Source organism: Capsicum annuum, chromosome 1 (assembly GCF_002878395.1).
Source record: "Capsicum annuum cultivar UCD-10X-F1 chromosome 1, UCD10Xv1.1, whole genome shotgun sequence".
Taxonomy (NCBI): Eukaryota; Viridiplantae; Streptophyta; class Magnoliopsida; order Solanales; family Solanaceae; genus Capsicum; species Capsicum annuum.
In genome coordinates, this window is record NC_061111.1 from 171,723,342 (window position 1) to 171,743,957 (window position 20,616).

Sequence of the window (20,616 nt, forward strand, 5' to 3'; positions counted from 1 at the left end):
ATCTTTAAGAACAACCCAAATTTTTAGAATTCATAATAATCATAGTTAAAATCAAAAAACATCTGCTGTCATCAGTGTGCTAATATAATCCATATCTCAGTTGTCTGCATCAAACTTACAAGTCATAACAGACTTTTAGTTTTAGCTACATCTAAAAACTTTCAAACTGCTCCCAAATTTTTGGTACACCACCCCCAACTTAAGAACATTGCACTGCCCTTAGTGCAAAAAATAATTAACGAAGTAGGGATAAAAATCATACCTAGGCGCTTAAAGCACTGGAGCATCAATATCAGCATGTGGGCCCTTAGGTCGGGTCTCACTCTCCTCAGCAACTATCCCAACTGGGATTAGATCATCAACAGGCGGGGGCACAACATCAACCTCCTTAGCATCCGAAACCGGAGCAGTCAAACTACCCGCTCCTATAGACATCTCCTGGACCCGTGTCTAAATGTCCTGCTCATCCTGATTCTACCTAATTTGGCATTTTTCTTCACAACTTTGGCCTCATTTCTCTTTCTTTTTTTTCTATTTTCTCTTCCTCGATCTGCTCACCCTACTCATCTATCTGTACCACCTAAATATTCGGCACCTTGACTGTGGGAATCACAGTCTCTATAATAGGATCGGTAACCATCATCCTCATAGACATCTCAACAACCATTACTTTTATTTCAGTAATCTAAGGTCGGAGCCTACTACCTAGATATCGAGTGTCCACAACTCAAATGCATTGAGGTGCTCTTGTACACACCTATCTTGTACCTCCAGTTTTCGTTTCCTCCATATTTATACTCCACCTTCTATGTTGTTGCTTTTGTAGTAAGTGTAGCCAACTGTGTCACTACCTCTATCCATGTAGCCAGAGAAATCATCATCACACTAGGAGGTATCCTTCATGGCCTAGATGGCATAGACTAGACTGGCGGTGGGGCACTCAAAGTACCTACTGCATTTATGGGTGCAGTCTCAGCCTGTGTAGCTGTCTCAACATTAAAAGCAGCATCAGTCTGATCCTCATATGGGAAGGCTCCCACCATAGCATCTGTTTCCTGTCTTATAGTCTTGGCTAATGGGTTAGCTACATTACGAATTAAGCCAATATATCTCTTACCACATCAACACTCAGAATCTTTAATACACCCACAGCTAAATATATCTGGCAATCGTGCAGGGGTGTGCTAGAAATGACTCCTACTCTACAATAGTGCTATCTCTTAATTCTCGGGCTAAAAACTCACCAACATTAAAATCATATCCGAGTATAAACCTTGCTATCATTTTATCCCGGAATGGGCTTAGAACATCATCCCCTATAGTTGGACATAGCCTGTGATGGGCTATAATCCACCAAGCCTCACCCTCAAAGTTGAGGGTACCCTTCTTTATCTGTTGTGACTCCGCAATACCATCTACAATCGAAGTAAACTGCGGGACATATGTAGCTATCCTCTCAGCTATCCACTGGATCATCACCATCTTGTCCTCAGTACCTAAAGTTTGGTTGGTGATCTTCCACATTTCAGCCATTTTGTACTCCATTTCTATTATGTTAGCCAGGGCCATATATATTAGTCCATACATAAATCTTCTAAATATTCGAGGTGATATATCCACCCAAACTCCATGAATCATTAGGAAAGTAACAGGGTCGCCTCCTTTCACAGCATGCCTTGTGGATATTGCCGCATCAACTCACCCTTATAGGTGACATAGAACTCATGGACTAACATCTCATTATACCATCCCGATGTTCTCATCATCCAGTCAAAACTATATTGTCTAAAGTGTTTTGAAAATTTGGGCAATTTATCCATACCCATAATAGTCATCCATCTGTCCTCATACAAAACTATTTTGATCTTTCCTCCCGGTAGCTGAGACAACCCTGTGTCAAACGTCGCCTGCATACCGGGGTAACCCTATCATTCTATAATGGGCACCAAAGTAGGGGCTAGTGCAAGTGGGGGGTCATGTCTTTCTATTGGGGTAACCTCTACCTCGAGACCCCACCCTCGTTTGAACTTTCTTCAGCTGAACTGGATTCAGCTTTATCATTAACATCCTCATCTTTATCATCCTCGGGTTGTGGTATGTACGGTAGAAAGATAGTTGTGTTCTTTCATTGTGGACCCTTAGGTGGTAGGGTTTTAGATTCTTAGGGAACTGTTTTCTTACCTTTAGCTTTAGCTGCTACTTTTCCTTTTTATGCATCATTCTTAGATGCAGTCCCAGTATATTCTTCCCCATGACTTTTAGTCTAGTTTACTGATACGCTGGTCTCTTTACTTTCCACTGGCTTTTGCTTATTTCCTTTCTTTGCCATAGTTTTGGATGAAGACACATTCTTTGGAGGCATTTTTCCTGCAAATATACTAAAGTTCATAACTAAGAAAAGAAAAAAAAACAAAATTCAAAATGATAGTTCAATGTGCCTTGTTCCAGTTGGGTACGAGTGGTGAAAATTGGTCGTACCCATTGGGTACGACTCGTATACCTGAGTCGTAACGTAGAAAATTCATGATCATTATTTACTATCTAGCTTATGACTCCTCCTCACCAGTCGTATCGATTGGTTATGACTCGTGACCAACAGTCATAAACTGGTCAGAAACTTTTATTCAAGTTATTTTCTTCCCAGGTGGGTACGATATATATGTACGAGATGTAAGGTCTAGATACAATTCGTAAGGTTGAGACATATCCATTCTAGAACTTTGAATTTATTAGATTTCCATGTTGATAGTGGGTATGAGTCTCATTACAACTCTCATACCCGTGGGTATGAGTCATAAGGAATCTCGTATCCACTGCAACATAGAAGTCCAACTTTCAAAGTTTGACTCCGATGAAATTCCCAATTTACCCACTACTTTATTCAGCTATATCCAGCATTTTCAACACATAAACACACAAAAACCTATTTCTAAACCCTTCTTCATCCCCATTTTCAAGTTTCAACACAAATATCTAAATTATGTCATCAATCTACCAAACATATGCATAAATTGTACTTAACCCATGAATACCATAGCATATATTACTCAATTGACTTTGTAATGCCATAAAAATAATTTGAAAACTTACTTGGTCAGTGTAGAATGGAGGATTTCAACTTTCAATCGTAGTGGCCTCAAATTCGAGTTAAAAATTGCACCAAGTGATTGATTCAAAGTTGTTGGTACGTAGATTTAGTTGGGAACAACTTGATTTTGCAGATTGAAGTTCAAAATTTTTGGAGGAAAATTGCAGGGATGAGCTAAGGTTCTTAGGTGGCCTATCGGGTCAAATTTTGCTATTTAAATCATAGGTCTGGGCTGGGTCAAACTTAAGATCTGACCTAGTAAATTGGGGTGTGATTGGTTTATACGGCTCGTACCTAATTTTATAGGTTATTTCTTTGACTCGTATTGACTGAAAGATTACCTGAGTTCTGGAGGGATATGATTCTTGTTCACGACCCTTAACCAGAGGCTACGAGTCATATCAAGAGTTTTATTCATTCCCAAACTTAATTTCTAATTTTTACTAATCTGCCAGGTCATTACGATTCTTACTCACGAGTCGTACCGTATAGATACAACTCATAAAGAGTCCGTATGATACCCTTTTATCATTTCTAGATTTTAGTTGCATTCTTTTAGTCCTGTATATTAAACAAATAGATTACCCTATAAATTAAATAATTACAAAACCATGGGTTGCCTCCCACACAGCGCTTGATTTAACATCGTGGCACGACGTGGTTAGGTTGGTTACTCAAATTTCACCAACTAGCCTCATGACTTGCCTCCTATGCAACACTTGATTTAATGTCGTGGCACGATGTAATTGCCTTTATTACTCAGACTTCATCAAGGTCACTATCTACTAGCTCCTTCACTTTTTTGCATTTCCCATATAGTTCTTTACTCTGTGTCCATTTACCTTGAATGGATTTGTACCATCCTTCATTATTTCTAACACCCCATAGGAATACACTCTTGTCACAGTGAATGGACTATGCCACCTAGACTTTAGCTTTTCAGGAAACAAATAAAGTCTATAATTATACAGTAGCACTTGGTCACCTTTTTCAATACCTTTTTCTCAATCTTCCTGTCATGATACAACTTCTTGTCTTCCTTGTAAAGTGTTCGACTTTCGTATGTCTGAAGCCGGAATTTGTGTAACTCATTTATGCCATTAAACCTAGATTTAGCTACATCTTTCAACTCTAAATTCAGCGCCTTCAATGCCCATAGTGCCTTATGCTCAAGCTCAATTGGTAAATGGAAAGATTTTTCATACACAATTTGATAAGGTGAAGCACCTATGGGGGTTTTATAAGCTGTAAAATAAGCCCATAATGCATCATCTAACCTTATTGCCCAATCAGTCCAATTGGCATTCACGGTCTTCGCCAGTATTGACTTGATTTCTCTATTGGATACTTCAACTTGTGTACTAGTCTATGGATGATAAGTTGTTACCACCTTGTAATTCACTCCATATATTTCCAGCAGACTCTTGAATAGATGATTACAAAAATTTGACACTCCATCACTAATAATAGCACGTGGCATACCAAATCGAGGAAAGATATTATTTCTCAAAAATACTATGACACTCTTTGCTTCATTGTTAGGAAGTGCAGTTGCTACCACCCACTTCGACACATAGTCAACAACTACAATTATGTACTTCATGCCATACGAACTTACAAAAGGCCCCATGAAATCTATGCCATATACATCAAACACTTCTAATTCTATGATAGGGCTCATAGGGAGTTCATGTCTTCTAGTAATAGTACCTTGTCGTTAGCATTAATTGTAAGCAGCCGCATAGTCACATGCATTTTTGTATATGGTCAGCCAATAGGATCTGCATTGTAGGATTTTATAAGAGGTTCGAGTCGCTCCATAATAACCCCTAACTGGCAATGAATGACACGCCTCAAGTATACTCCTTATCTCTACCTCAGGTATGCATCTATGAATGATTCCATCTGCATAAATTTTAAATAGATAAGGTTCATATGCTAAAAATTTTCTTAACTCATGCATGAACTTCTTTCTTTGCTGATATGAAAGATGTTCTGGGATTAGAACACTTGCTAAGTAATTTGCAAAGTCTGCAAACCATGGAATCAAATCTTAGGAAGCTTCCAATAACTGCTCATCTGGAAAGCTGTCATCAATCTCCAAACCCTTATCAATCTTCTACATAGATTCCTCCTCTAACCTAGACAAATAATCTGCTACTTAATTCTCTATACCTTTTCTGTCCTTTACCTCGAAATCAAATTCTTACAAGAAACAGCACCCGCCGAATAAGCCTTGGCTTTACATCATTTTTAGCCATTAAGTACAACAATGTTGCATGATCGGAGTGCACAATCACCTTTGTCCCAATCAAGTAAGATCTAAAAATTTTAAAGGCAAAAACTAGTGCCAATAACTCTTGCTCAATCATGATATAGTTCTTTTAAGCAGGATTTAGTGCCTTACTAGAATAGTAGATGGAATGAAAGATCTTCTCTTTTCTTTGGACTAGTGCATCCCCTAAAGCCGATCTGCTAGCATCACACATAATTTTGAAAGGTAAAGACCAATCCGGATACACAATGATTGCAGCAGACACCAATTTCTCTTTTAAGTTTGCAAATGCCTTGTTACAGGCTTCATCAAAATTGAACTTTACTTCTTTCTCAAGAAGCTTGCAAAATAGACTAGCAATCTTTGAAAAACCCTTGATAAATCATCTATGAAACCTGCATGCCCTAGAAAACTCCAAATTCCCTTTATAGAAATTGGATAAGGTAATTTTTCAATCACCTCCACTTTTGGTAAATTAGCCTCTATTCCTCTCATTGAAATCTTGTGCCTAAGCACAATTCCTTATTTAACCATGAAATGGCACTTTCCCTAATTAAATACCAAACTACATTCTTCACACCTCTGTAGAGATTTTGTTAAGTTCTTTAGACATTCATCAAAAAAGTTCCCTACAACCAAAAACTCATCTATATAAACTTCAATGGTGCCTTCCACCATATCAGAAAAAATGGACATCATATATCTCTAAAATGTGACAGGAGCGTTGCGTAGCCCTAATGACATTCGTTTGAATGCAAAGGTCCTATAAGGACATGTAAAGGTGGTCTTCTCATGGTCTTCCGGTGCAATCATGATTTTATTGTAACTGGAATACCCATCAATAAAACAATGCCATCCTCCGTCTACTAATCTGTCCATCATTTGATCCATGAACGACATCGAAAAGTGGTCCTTCTAAATCCAAGCATTTTACTTTCTATAATCCATGCATACTCTACATCTAGTGACTGGTCTCAAAGGAACTAGCTCATTCTTCTCATTAGACACGACGGTTATTGATAACGCTCAACTTAAACCTTATTTAGTGCAAGGCAGTCATCGTCAATATATTTACCCAAATTTGGAGTCCGGGTCGAATCCACGGGGAACAATATGAGTGGCGATTAAATCAAATTAAAACTATAGCTACAAGTTGAATTCAAATGCATGATACGAAAAGATAAAGTGGGGGTTTTTAATGATTAGCAAATAATTGTTGGTCACTCTAGTTTCAGTGTTTGTAAATCAAGAGTCTATGAAATAACCAGAATTATGTTCACTAAGGCTTCCGGTACATGACAGATGCTAGAAGCGGTTCAAGATTCTCATGGTGGGTAGGATAACAAGCTATATTTATTGTTGTTATGCTTAATTATCTCTCGACCTACTTAAGCGTTTCATTCTCTAATCCTCTTGAACATAGGGAATTTCTATTTACTGCCCAGATTTAACCTCAGGTTAACCAACCTTGTTATAGCGTTGATTATTAAACGAAGTATTTCCGAGTCCCTTTTGATAATTCACTTCCTACTATATTTGATTTCTTTCTCAAGCAAACCAAAGCAAGCATGTCTACTGTTTTCAACCAACATACGTTAATTAAAACTTCAGAATTATCAAGAAATCCTACCGTCTTTTGAATCCTGAATACTTAGCACCTCATCAAGACCTAACCCTAGATTCCATAACTCAAGTTAATGGAGTTTATCCACTCATGATGTAATGAAAGAAACACATAATTGAATTCATGATTTGAAAGATAAACTTACAGAGCAATGAAAAGCAATAATTGTTTCTTCGATTCAATCACTAAATAACTCCACAAAAAGCAATAGTAATCTCTCACAAGTTAATGGTGATAGTTATCCAAAACTAGAGAGAGAAATACTAAAGTTCGTGAAGTTCCAGATGTCTAAGATTTCTTCTCCTTTTTAATGAAACCCTAAAAGATGCTATTTATAGCTGTAACTTAAAGGAAATTCGGAATAAAAATTTTTGAAATTCGTCCCTTAGATGACTCAAACTCTTAAGAAAAACCTAGACTTGTCCTTCAATACTTAGATTCTCCCTAGTAAGACTAACATAACTGCTATAGTCAATCCATCTCATCATATCATTTTATTTCCCATAGACGACACTGTCTAGGATCACTCATCACAATAGTATAAAGTGTCTGAAGCTTTTTTTCTCACTTGTCAAATTTTGATTCTTGCAACTAAAGTAATTTATTCATTGATTTCACTAGAATTTCATCACAGAGAATTTACTGGAGATACTGCAATTAATGTGATCTGTTCATTGGTTTCACCAAAAATTCATCACAAGATTCCACAATTCAAGTTATATGTTCATTGATTTAGCCAAAATTCATCCTTTTTAATAAATACATGATCTGCTTATAAGTACCTGAATTGTGTTTGATGAAATTTTGAACTAATTTCTATAACTAAATCTTGTTTAAAAGTTTAAAAAAAGTCCAAAAAGAAAATAATAATGAAAAATTTGAAAATCTCTCACTTCAGAAGTAAAGAAAAAATGAAAATAAAGCAATTAGAAAACAAGCTATCCAAACCAATCAAATTAGGCTTAATCAAATAAAAAATAAAATAGATAAATTTTTTTACAAAAAATAATGGATCTCACTCTCAACCTGAAAACTCATTATAGGAGAGAAATCCAAATAGAGAACCAAAACTACTGAAGATCAAATATTAATAGATAGAAATTAATCAATTTCTTCCAGACAGATATGTGAAGTTCAAAGTCAGTGCTAACATTAATAAGAAAAATCACTTATTTAAAATGAGTAAGTAAAACCAAAATTATTTCCTTTTTGACATTTTTAAACTTTTAACAAGATTTAATTACCAAAATTAGTTATCAACTTTATCAAACATGATTCAAGTACTTATAAGTAGATCATGTATTTGTTAAAAAGGGATGAATTCTAGCTAAATCAATGAACATATCACTCGAATTGTGAGATCTCATGATGAAAATTCTAGCAAAACCAATGAACAAATCACATTAATCGCGGCATCTCTAGTAAATTATCTGTGATAAACTTCCAGCGAAACCAATGAAGGGATCACCTTAATTGCAAGAATCAAAATTTAACGAGTGAGAGATAGAGCTCGGGAGATTTTATACTATAGTGATGAGTAATCCTAGAAAATGTGGTCTATGAAAAATAAAATGATATGATGAGCTGGATTAAAAATAGTAGTTATGTAAGTCTTATCAAGGAGAATCTAAAATCAGATTACATAATTTAGTAGTTGTTAGACCGAAGCACACTAGAATAAGAAAAACAATTATAAAAATTGATAATTAAATTTTGTAGTCAAAGACTAATGAATGAATTTACTCTTGTTCTAAAGACATAACAATATTTTAGTAAAAGATTTATGTGCACTCAGTGTTTATACCAACTTAGTGAAAGCATGAAATATATATTAACTTATCAGCAGATCAAAATAGTTTTGAAGGATAAATCATGCAATTAAATACACCAGACAAAATTATATACAAATACAAACAAGTGTACAGTTTACAAATTAGAGAACGGTTGCTCCATCGGCAAAATATAAAATTTACAATTTAGAGAACGATTGCTCCTTCAGCCAACATAAAGAAAAATTAGGAGTACAAAAAGTCAGCAAATCAAAGAGGTTTTTTCATTCCATCACTTTTTGTGTAGATATGATAGGTTCATGATCAACAACTTGGAAGGACGCTGCATACAAGATCAAGAAATAAGTTTATCAGAATATAATGGGCCCAACAAAAATTAATGGAGAAATAAAGTATTCTCCATTACAGGCTTGGAAAGTTTTCTAGTTAATTGGAAAACTAGTTATATTTTGTAATATTTCAAAGAGCATTTCTGGAGGGGTTTTGATCTTAGGCGTATTTATACTCCTAAGTGTCATTATTTATAAGCATTTAGCTTAATTTTGAGGATAATTTTGTGTGCTTAATGGGTAATTAATAGTATAACCGTGTAATTATGTGTTGAAGTACATTTTTAGGATGTTCATGGTGCATATGAAACAAGTCAAGAGTCAAAATGATGAAATAGATTTTAGATGAGAAAACTAGTGGTGCTAGCTTGATATATGCTTGTTCTAGTGTACTTTGATGAGCTCTATTGTGATGTATGAACTAATTCTCATTATATGATGTTGTAGGATACCATTGGAGTTGTTTTTAAAGCTAATTAAAGCCTACAAACAATTCACAAGAAATTGGAAAACAAGGATCAAATGTATGAGAAGATGAGAGCTAAAATAAAGCAAAATACCACCTTTTTTGAGACGTCTTGCACCGCACCCCCAAAGCAAGTAATGGGATATGCTCCATATCCCCTAGGGAAACCCCAAACTGCCTAACTTTTTTTGGGTGAGCACCACATCCCCTATATCCAACCTTTGACCTTGCGGCACGCGACCTCTCTCAAGGTGTCCAAAAGTTGATTGTTAAGTCAGTTAAGTAAGGGACAATATGGTAAATAATGGGTTAATTAGCAAACCAAATTAGTTTGACTCATTCCAATCACGAGGATCAGCTACGCGATCGTAACGACCAGCCTTGTTATCGATCAATGTTGACCCTAATGATCATGAGGTGGGGGGCGCGATTGTGAGGCACTATTCACTAAACAGTACAAAATCTTTTTTTTATGTGTTTTCTTTATTTTGGATCTTTGAGATTTCAATTTAGGTAATTTTTGAGGGTTTCTTCATCATTTAAGCTTGGGTAAGCTACAAAATCTTATTCCCATTACTCTTCATCAATTATATTGATATGTGAGCATATGCTAACACATTTGAGGCTTTTAACTCTAAATAATTGCAAGGTCTTGAGAAACTTTAGTTATTTTTAATTAGTTTATGTTTGATTTTGTAGTTTAAGCTGATATGATAGAGAACCAACATGAAATGAAGCAAAGAAGTTGAAGTTTGAAGAAATCTGAAGACAAATGTGGCTGACGACATTTGTGATAAGTCATTAGCCCTATGATAAGCTATCAGGTTGGTCGTCATCAGTAGACAGAGAATTGTCCTAAAGTGGAAGTTGTGACGATATTTTGTGATAAGCTGTCAAGGGTCTAATAAGTTATCAAGAATATCGTCAGCCTAAGGTAGCCAAGGAGAACTGAAGCAAAGCCTTGACGATATTTTGTGATAGGCCATCACGTAGCTGATAGGTTATCAAGTTTGTCATCAGCCTTAAGCAGGAAGAGCCCAAAATTGAAGAAGAAGCTGACGACATTTGTGATAAGTTGTCAGCTTCCTGATAAGCTATCACAAATGTCGTCGGCTAATCCGAAGGATTTCTGATTTTTATTAATTTTTTTCCTTATTTAGGGTAAACTATTTAAAGCTTTGTCTTAGGATTTTCTAGATATGATTATTATTATTATTATTCCGCACAAGGTAGACACCTGGTGTTTTGGACAGTATATTTTGATATTTTCTCTCTTTACTTCTTGACTTTAACAACACAACTATTTTTGAGAGATTATTATCAATATTTTAGGATTTTTTCTTTGTGATCTAATCTGCGATTCACTAGTTATTATTTATCTCTATAAGTTTATCTTTCAAATCATGAATTCAATTATGTGTTTAGTTCATTACATCATGAGTAGCTAAGCTCCATTAACCTGAGTTATGGAATCTAGGGTTAGGTCTTGATGGGGTGCTAATTATTCAAGATTCAAAAGGTGGTAGGATTTCTTGATAATTCTGAAGTTTTAATTAATGTCTGTTGGTTGCAAACAGTAGACACACCTTCTTTGATTTGCTTGAGAAAGAAATCAAATATAGTAGTAAGTGAATTATCAATAGGGACTCGGAAATACTTCATTTAATAATCAGCGTTGTAACAAGGTTGGTTAACCTGAGGTAAAATCTGGACAGTAAATAGAAATTCCCCAAGTCAGAGAAGATTAGGGAATTAAATGCTTAAGTAGGTCGAGAGACATTTAAGCATAACATCGATAAAGATAGCTTGTTATCCTACCCACCGTGAGAATCTTGAACCACTTTTAGCATCTTTCATGTACCGAAAGCCCTAGTGAACATAATTTTGGTTATTTCATAAACTCTAGATTTACAAACACCGAAAATAAAGTAACAAACAACAACTTGTTAAACCTAAACCCCCCCATTTTAGGAAACATTAAACTATCAGTGGATTAAATCGTAAACAAATTGAGTTCACACCATATTTCCTATGGAATTAGACCTCAACCTAGTTGGATTTTATATTGACAACGATCACTTACACCCATTCAAGAGTGTAATTTGAGCATCATCAAAAATGGCACCGTTGCCGGGGAATATGGTTGTAAGCTAAAGTTTGTATGCGTTAATTGACTGTTAGTTAAGTTTCCTAGATTTACGTTTATTTGTTGTTTTTGTTTATTTGCAGGATTTTATAGTGTATGCCAAGCACCAGAAGTTCTGGAGAAATATTATTACCACTAAATCCAAAATTGCAACGAATAGGAAGAATGGCAGAACAATAAGAGGCTAACAGACTGGCAGCCTTAGCTAGAGCTCAAGTGAATGTGCAAAATGTCGGGCAAGAGGAAGAGAAGTTATTAAACCCTGGTAACCCAAGGCATGCAGAGCTGATAGCTACACAAGTGTCACGTAATGTTAATCGGAATCGTTCATTCCAAAGAAGACAAGAGTACTAGCTGGCCCAGTATGATCTTAAAGATAATGATGATGGCATAGATGGGGTAGGTACAACGGGTGTAATTATTCCTCCACCGTTGGCACCTGGAGCCAAGTTCAACATTACAAGTACTATGATCCAATTTCTCAATATAAAGAGGTTTTTTGATGGCCTTCCTGACGATGATCCGAACCTATATCTGGTGAATTTTGTCACCATTTGCAAATTTTTTGATAACCTAGGAGTGGGCCAGAACACTATACGGTTGAGGTTTTTCCCATTGTCTCTATCTGGAGAGGCAACATTGTGGCTGAATGAGCTTACGCCTGATTCCATCACCTACTAGAGAAAATTGAAAGAAGCGTTCCTAGAATGGTTTTTTCCACCCTCCAAGAGGGTACAGTTGAGGGATGAAATCAGCAATTTTAGATAGCTCCCTACTAAAGCTTTGCATGATACTTGGGAGAGATTCAAGAAGAAGCTAACACAGTATCCGAACCATAATATGACGGACCTACACTTGATGGAGACTTTATACAGGGCCCTCAACTCTGTAACAAAGACGATTGTAGATAATGCTGATGGTGGTTCGTTTATTGATCTATCTTTTTAATATGCCTTAGATATGCTAAATAGGATGGTCAGTCTTGGCATACCAGGGAGCCTATGGTAGCAAACCCCATTATTTTTGTTGGTACGTCTGCTGAACAATGCAGGAGAGATAAGGAGTGGGATCAAGACATAGCCCATCTAAAAACTCAGATGGACTTTCTCACCAAGCACTTATTGTCAGGGAAGACTAAGAAAGTGAAAGCTGTAACGTCTTAAAACTGAGTGGATGTGGATCCTGAAGAAGAGGCAAATTATGTTAGTAATTAGGGGGGTTTTCAAGACAATAGCCAAGGGAATCAAAGTCGAAAAGTTTATGACAAGCCTGGTTACAAAGATAGGGAGCAAGCAAACTAGAGAAGAAATAATGACAGGAGTGGTTTGTATGTTCCTCCTAGAAATTGGGAAGCTGCTACAACTAGCTCGGGAAAGATGTCCATGGAGGACATGATGAAGAAATTATTGAAGGGAGTTGAGGCCACCAACTCTGGAGTAACCACTATGAAGACTGATCTGACATCCATCAGTCAGTTGGTGCACTCACACTCCACTGCCATCAAACAGTTGGAGCAGCAGATGAGCTAAATTTTAGCTGCATTCAACCAGAGTAAAAGTGGAACTTTACCGAGTGATACAGTTTATAATCTGTGGAATGATGGCTCATGAATGGCATTAACACTAGGAGTGGTAAGATATTACCTGGCCCTTCTGTATGCAAATCTGTAGATGGTGAGGTAATTGTTGATGAATCTGAAAAAAGCAATCCAGTAGAGTCTGAGAAGCTGGATAGTTCTATTAATGCTTTGGAGAAGGAAAGAGAGAAGAAAGAGGAAGTGATGTTGAAAACTATCCCAAGACCAGCACCTCCTTTTCCTCAACGATTGAAAAAGAAGGATGATGATGCAAAATATAACAAATTCATGGCAATGCTCAAGCAATTGACAATAAATGTGCCTTTGGTTGAGGCACTTGAGCAAATTCCAGGATACGCAAAATTCATAAAGGACCTTGTGACTAAGAAAAGAGCTGTGAGCTACGAATTAGAGGAAAATCTCCACCATTATAGCGTTATTTCTACAAGAACCTTGGTGTAGAAGAAGCTAGACCCGGGTGCATTCACTATTCCCTGTACAATTGGGACTATGGAATTCTCCAAGGCATTATGTGATCTGGGAGCAAGCATTAATTTGATGCCACTGACTGTTTATAGAAATTTCGGTCTGGGAAATCCCACACCCAGCAACATGCGACTCGTGATGGCGGATTGGTCAGTAAAGCGACCTGTTGGCATTTTGTATGATGTGTTGGTGAAGGTGTCTAACTTTATATTCCCTGTAGACTTCGTCATTCTGGATTGCGAGGTGGACTTCAAGGTGCCCATAATTTTGGGTCGACCTTTCTTCGCAGCCGAAAGTGTGTTGATTGATTTGAGAGTGAATAAGCTCTTATTCAGGATGAATGATGAAGTGGTCCAATTTGATGTGGGTAAGTCAATGAAGCAACATGAAGAAATGAGTGTTTTTTCAGTAGTTGATGTGTATTATGAGGATGAACAGAAAGTGTCCATAACTGAGCAACCTGTTATCGAACCTTTGGCCATAATTATGATGAATTATGATAGTGAAGGCATCAGAGAGTATGAAGAGACCATTTGTGCTTTGACAGGAATGGGTTCATATCCTTATGGTCCTAAAAATCTAGACCTTAACCTTGCTAATCGACCAACACCACCAGCCAAGCCATCTATTGAGGAGCCTATGGTGTTGGAATTGAAAGAACTATCTGGACACTTACGATACGTGTTTTTGGGCAACGGAAACACGCTACCTGTTAGTATTTTAGCTGATTTAGATAAGCAACAGGTAAACACACTTATTTTAGTACTTTAGAGGCACAAGAGAGCTATAGGCTGGACCATCCCAGATATTATTGGTATTCCCTCGGGCATCTGCTCGCATAAAATTCAACTTGAAGAAGATTGTATTCCAACCATAGGGCATCATCTCCGTCTTAACCCACCAATGCAAGAGGCGGTTAAGAAGGATATTATTAAGTGGTTGGATACAGGAGTGGTTTACCCTATTTTTGACAGCAAGTGGGTGAGCCCAGTTCAATGCATACCCAAAAAAATGGGCATGACAGTGGCTGCTAATGAAAGGAATGAGTTAATTCCACTCAGGCCTGTAACTGGGTGGAGAGTTTATATGGACTACTGCAAACTAAATTCTTGTACTTTGAAAGACCACTTCCCGATGCCCTTTATGGACCAAATGCTTGATCGATTGGCTGGAAGGGAGTGGTATTACTTCTTGGATGGTTATTTCGGATACAACCAAATCTGCATTTCTCCTAAAGATCAGGAGAAGATGACATTCACATACCCATATGGCACCTTTGCATTTAAGAGAATGTCATTTGGGCTATGCAATGCGCCCGCCACTTTCAACGGTGTATGATGTCTATTTTTTCAGACATGGTGGAGAACACCATAGAGGCATTCATGGATAATTTCTCTATGGTGGGTGATTTATTCGAGATGTGTTTAGAAAATCTGAATCTAGCCTTGCAGAGATATGTTGAATTTAATTTGGTGCTTAACTGGGAAAAATGCTATTTCAGGGTAAAGAAGAGCATCGTTCTTAGCCACAAAATTTCCAAAAAAGGGATAGAAGTTGATCAAGCAAAAGTGGAAGTTATTGAGAAACTACCACCTCCCATTTCAGTGAAGGGAGTGCATAGTTTTCTTGGACATGCTAGATTTTATCGAAGATTTATAAAATACCTCTCGAAATTTGTAAATCCATTTTTCAAACTTTTAGAGAAAGAAGTGAAATTTTCCTTCGATGATGAGTGCTTGAAGGCATCTAAATGCCTTAATAAGAAGCTGGTTGAGGCCCCTATTGTTGTTGCACTTGACTGGTCAAAACCATTTAAGATCATGTGTGATTCCAGTGGTGTTGCCCTTGGAGATGTATTGGGACAAAAGAGGGATAAAATGTTTCATCCGATATATTACACTAGCAAAGCACTGAATGGAGCGCAAAAGAATTACACTGTCACTGAATAGGAACTTCTGGTCGTAGTGTATGATTTTGAGAAGTTCAGAGCTTATATTCTTGGGACCAAAGTGGTGGTCCACACCGACCATGCTGCCTTGAGGTAGCTGATGGCTAAGAAAGATGCAAAACCAAGGCTGATTAGATGGGTATTGCTGCTGCAAGAATTCGACTTTGAGGTTAAAGATAGGAAAGGTTGTGAAAACCAGGTTGCAAATCATCTGTCTAGAATTGAGGTGAACAGGAAATTAGTGATGAAACAAAGATAAATAATGCATTCCCTAATGAGAAGATCCTGGTTGCCGCTGTGGAAAAATTACCTTGGTATGCGGATTATGCAAATTATGTTGTGAGTAAGCTCATCCCAGAAAACCTTTCTTTCCATTAAAGGAAGAAATTCTTGCATGATGTGACTCATTACTTCTGGGATAAACCATATCTTTTTTGGTGATGTGCGGACAATATTATAAGGAGATGTGTACCGAAAGTGGATGTATTGTGCATATTGGAAGCATGTCATGCTTCTCCAGTTGGGGGCACCATGCAGGCAACCGAACGACTAGGAAGGTATTGCAGAGTGGCTATTGCTGGCCAACATTGTTCAAGGATGCCCATGAGTTTATGCTGAAATGTGACCAATGTCAGAGGCAGGGATCAATCTCCAAAAGACATGAGATGCCCTTGACTAAGATGCTTAAAGTGGAATTGTTTGATGTCTGGCGCATTGATTTCATGGGTCCTTTTATAAGTTCATATGGGATGAAGTATATTTTAGTTGTTGTTGACTACATCTCGAAATGGCTCGAAGCTGTAGCATTGTCTGATAATGAAGGAAAGAGGGTTGTTGTTTTTCTCAAGAAAAACATCTTCTCTCGCTTTGGAGTACCACGTACTATTATAAGCGATGGAGGATCTCATTTTTGTAACAAATTATTTAGAGCAGCTTTAGCAAAATATGGGGTAAAACAGGATCGAGTAGCTACTCCATACCACCCATAAACCATTAGGCAAGTGGAGGTATCAAATCGAGAGATTAAAGTCATCCTAGCTAAACCGGTGAACGCTAGTTGGAAAGATTGGTCTCGAAAGCTTGATGATGCCCTGTGGGCATATCGGACTGCGTTCAAGACACCCATTGGTATGTTACTATTTCAGCTGGTCTATGAAAAAGCTTGCCACCTACCAATAGAGCTGGAGCACAAAGCCTTATGGGCACACAAAGGCTGAATTTGAATTAGAAGAAGGCAGCAAAGTTAAGACTGGGGCAACTAAATGAGATGGATAAATTCTGTCTTAGGGCATATGAACGAGAAGATCTGTATAAAGAAATGATAAAAAAATATCACAATTGGAGGATAGAGAAACGAGACTTCCAAAAGGGTGACATGGTGCTTCTGTTCAATTCCAGACTCAAATTGTTCTCAGGTAAGCTGAAATCTAAGTGGTCAGGCCCTTTTAAAGTTAGCCAAGTCTACTCATCTAGAGTAGTGGAAATTGAAAATGATGACGGCAGTACCTTCAAGGTAAATGGGCAACGTGTCAAGCTTTACATTGGTCTGAAAGAATTAATAAAAAGTATCACCATTATCTGTCTCAATGATGTCTAAAGTAATCAAGATACCTGAGTTGTGCCGCAATGTTAAATCAGGCGCTGCATGAGAGGCAACCCATAAACCCCGGGATTGATCCATTCCAGGTATACTCTTACCCTGAGTTTAGCTTTATTTTTAATTTTAAGCTAAGGGTGTAGAGTAGTATGTTGTTGTAACAATTTTTGTTAGATAAGAGGAGTAATACAGGTACTTGAGGCAGTTAGCTTGTTTTGTGACTTTTGAGCACCTCTCCATTGATCTGAGTTATAACTGTGTGAATTCCATTCATCTGTGACTGCGGTGCATCTTTTTATGGCATTAGTCTGGCGACTTGATGATTTTTGCTAAACAAATTGCATGAATCGGATAAGTAGTGATATGTGATGTATTTGTGTACCATGTGTGTGTGAGGTCTTACTCAGTTCCTACTGTGTGTCGAATCTAAAACTTTCTCTGTTAGTCCTGCCTAGGTTGTAGGATAGGGGTTACGAAAGGATCATAGGCCATTTTTTGTTGTAACCCACTTTCAGCCTAAATGGCCTTCCCAATGTGAATAATATCCCTTGATCCCTGATTTGAGCCTATATGCCTATTTCTTTCTATGAAACCTCTCACCTTCCCGTTTACCCCACAATGAACCTGTTTTAGCCCTGGTCCTCCTTGGATACTGTGCACCTTGACTTAGGCAAATATCCTAAGTTGAGGGTGGCTATCATAGGGGTGCGTGATGCAAAATGAGCATGAAGAGAGGTAGAATAAGAGAAAAGAACAAAAATTTAGGTGCTGTGAAAAAGGTATAAGAAAAGAGAAAGTTATGTTAAATATGATAAAAAGATAATATGATGATTGAAAAGACCGCATCCATCTTGAGCATGTGTGATCAATAAAAGAAGAGGAAGAAAATAAGGTTGAGAAGTGAAACCCTAAGAGCTTAGTGTAGTGTCAAGGAGGTATAGTCACTCTAAAATATCCATGAATATCATACCACCCCCTAGCCTACATTACAAGCCTAAGAAAAGCCCTAAAGTGATCCTAACTGACCTACCTGAAGATTTGGGTACTGACTATAAGGGCAAGCCTATGGCATTTGACATGTAGTGCTTGGAACTTCATTCTGAAAGTGAGACTTATGATTATCCCTATGTTTATGTATGTGAATTCTGATATGTGTGAAAAAGGAATTTCTTTATTGTGAGGGCACATTGGGTATATTGCTAAGTCATTGACTTGTTCAGATAGTGTGAATTGGTATGGCATGATTGTTATTGCTGAATTTTTTCCGTATCTTGATGCTTGTGAGTTGCATGGTTGTTCTTCAAAACATCAATAGTGAGTTTTAAATTAACTGACCTTGGAGATGGTGAAATTATTCTAAACTAATATGAGTAGTTAGCTACCAAATTGTACTTTGTATTCTCTTAGTTATATTTTGGTTGCTTGAGGACAAGCAATTGTTTTAACTTGAGGGTGTTGATGTGTGAGCATATGCTAACACATTTGAGGCTTTTAACTCTAAATAATTGTAAGGTCTTGAGCAACTGTAGTTATTTTTTATTAGTTTATGTTTGATTTTGCAGTTTTAGCTGATATGATAGAGAACCAAAATAAAATGAAGCAAGGAAATTAAAATTTAAAGAAATCTGAAGACAAGTGTGGCTTACGACATTTGTGATAAGTCGTCATCCCTGTGATAAGCTATCAGGTTGGTCATCATCAGTAGAGAGAGAATTGGCCTAAAGTGGAAGTTGTGACGATATTTTGTGATAAGCCGTCAAGGGTCTGATAAGTTATCAAGAATGTCGTCAGCCTAAGAAAGCCAAGAAGAACTGAAGCAAAACCTTAACTACATTTTGTGATAGGTCATCACGTAGATGATAGGTTATCAAGTTTGTCATCAGCCTTAAGCAGGAAGAGCCAAAACTGAAGAAGAAGCTGACGACATTTGTGATAAGTCGTCAGCTTCCTAATAAGCTATCACAAATGTCGTCGGCTAATCCGAAGGATTTCTGATTTTTATTAATTTGTTTCCTTATTTAGGGTAAACTATTTAAAGCTTTATTTTAGGGTTTTCTAGACATGATTATTATTACTATTATTATTCCACACAAAGCCGACACCTGGTGTTTTGGACAGCATATTTTAATATTTTCCCTCTTTACTTCTTAACTTTAACAACACAATAATTTTTTAGAGATTATTTTCAGTATTTTGGTATTTTTCCTTTGTGATCTAATCTGTGATTCACTTGTTATTACTCATTTCTGTAAGTTTATCTTTCAAATCATGAATTCAATTATGTGTTTCGTTCGTTACATCATGAGTGTCTAAACTCCATTAACCTGAGTTGTGGGATCTAGGATTAGGTCTTGATGAGGTGCTAAGTATTCAAGATTCAAAAGGTGGTAGGATTTCTTGATAATTCTGAAGTTTTAATTAACGTATGTTGGTTGCAAATAGTAGACATGCCTGCTTTGGTTTGCTTGAGAAAGAAATCAAATATAGTAGAAAGTAAATTATCAATAGGGACTCGAAAATACTTCGTTTAATAATCAGCGCTGTAACAAGGTTGGTTAACCTGAGGTAAAATATGGACAGTAAATAGAAATTCCCTAAGTCCAAGAGGATTAGGGAATTAAACGCTTAAGTAGGTCGAGAGACATTTAAGCATAACATTGATAAAGATAGCTTGCTATCCTACCCACCGTGAGAATCTTGAACCACTTTTAGCATCTGTCATGTACCGAAAGCCCTAGTGAACATAATTCTGGTTATTTCATAAACTCTTGATTTACAAACACCAAAAGTAAAGTGACAAACAGCAACTTGTTAAACCTAAACCCCCCATTTCTGGAAATATTAAACTATCAGTGAATTAAATCGCAAACAACTTGAGTTCACACCATATTCCCTGTGGGATTCTACCCAAACCTAGTTGGGTTTTATATTGACAACGATCGCTTACACCCATTCAAGAGTGTAATTTAAGATTTATCATATATCCTCAAAAAATACCTTTAAATGATGATTGCAAAATAAAAAATTAAACTCTTTACCGATGAAGTTTAAAAAAAAAAAATTCTTCAATTTGGACCTCGATTTTTAGCTTTTTTTGTGTGAATTTTCTCCTGCAAACTCCTATAATCTTGATGAATGGGCTTTGAAAATAAAATTCTAGCTTTATCTTTTTTTTTGGGAACCCATTTTGGATCAGGCCTAAATATAAGTGTTATGAGTATCGTTAGCTTTATTTTAATGCATAGATGTTGTATTTGAATATTGTAGTTGATTCTAAGGCCGTTCGCGAGG

At 36.9% G+C, this 20,616-nt stretch overlaps 1 protein-coding gene across 1 annotated transcript; it reads right to left on the minus strand.

The window, feature by feature from the left end:
* Nucleotides 1-3,882: 3,882 nt before the first annotated feature.
* On the minus strand, nt 3,883-4,843 carry LOC124898576. Its single transcript, XM_047412215.1, has 3 exons — nt 4,799-4,843; nt 4,086-4,454; nt 3,883-4,023 (listed from the first exon to the last, which is right to left on the minus strand). The coding sequence occupies exons 1-3, from the start codon at nt 4,841-4,843 to the stop codon at nt 3,883-3,885; spliced, it is 555 nt and encodes a 184-aa protein (XP_047268171.1).
* Nucleotides 4,844-20,616: the final 15,773 nt, after the last annotated feature.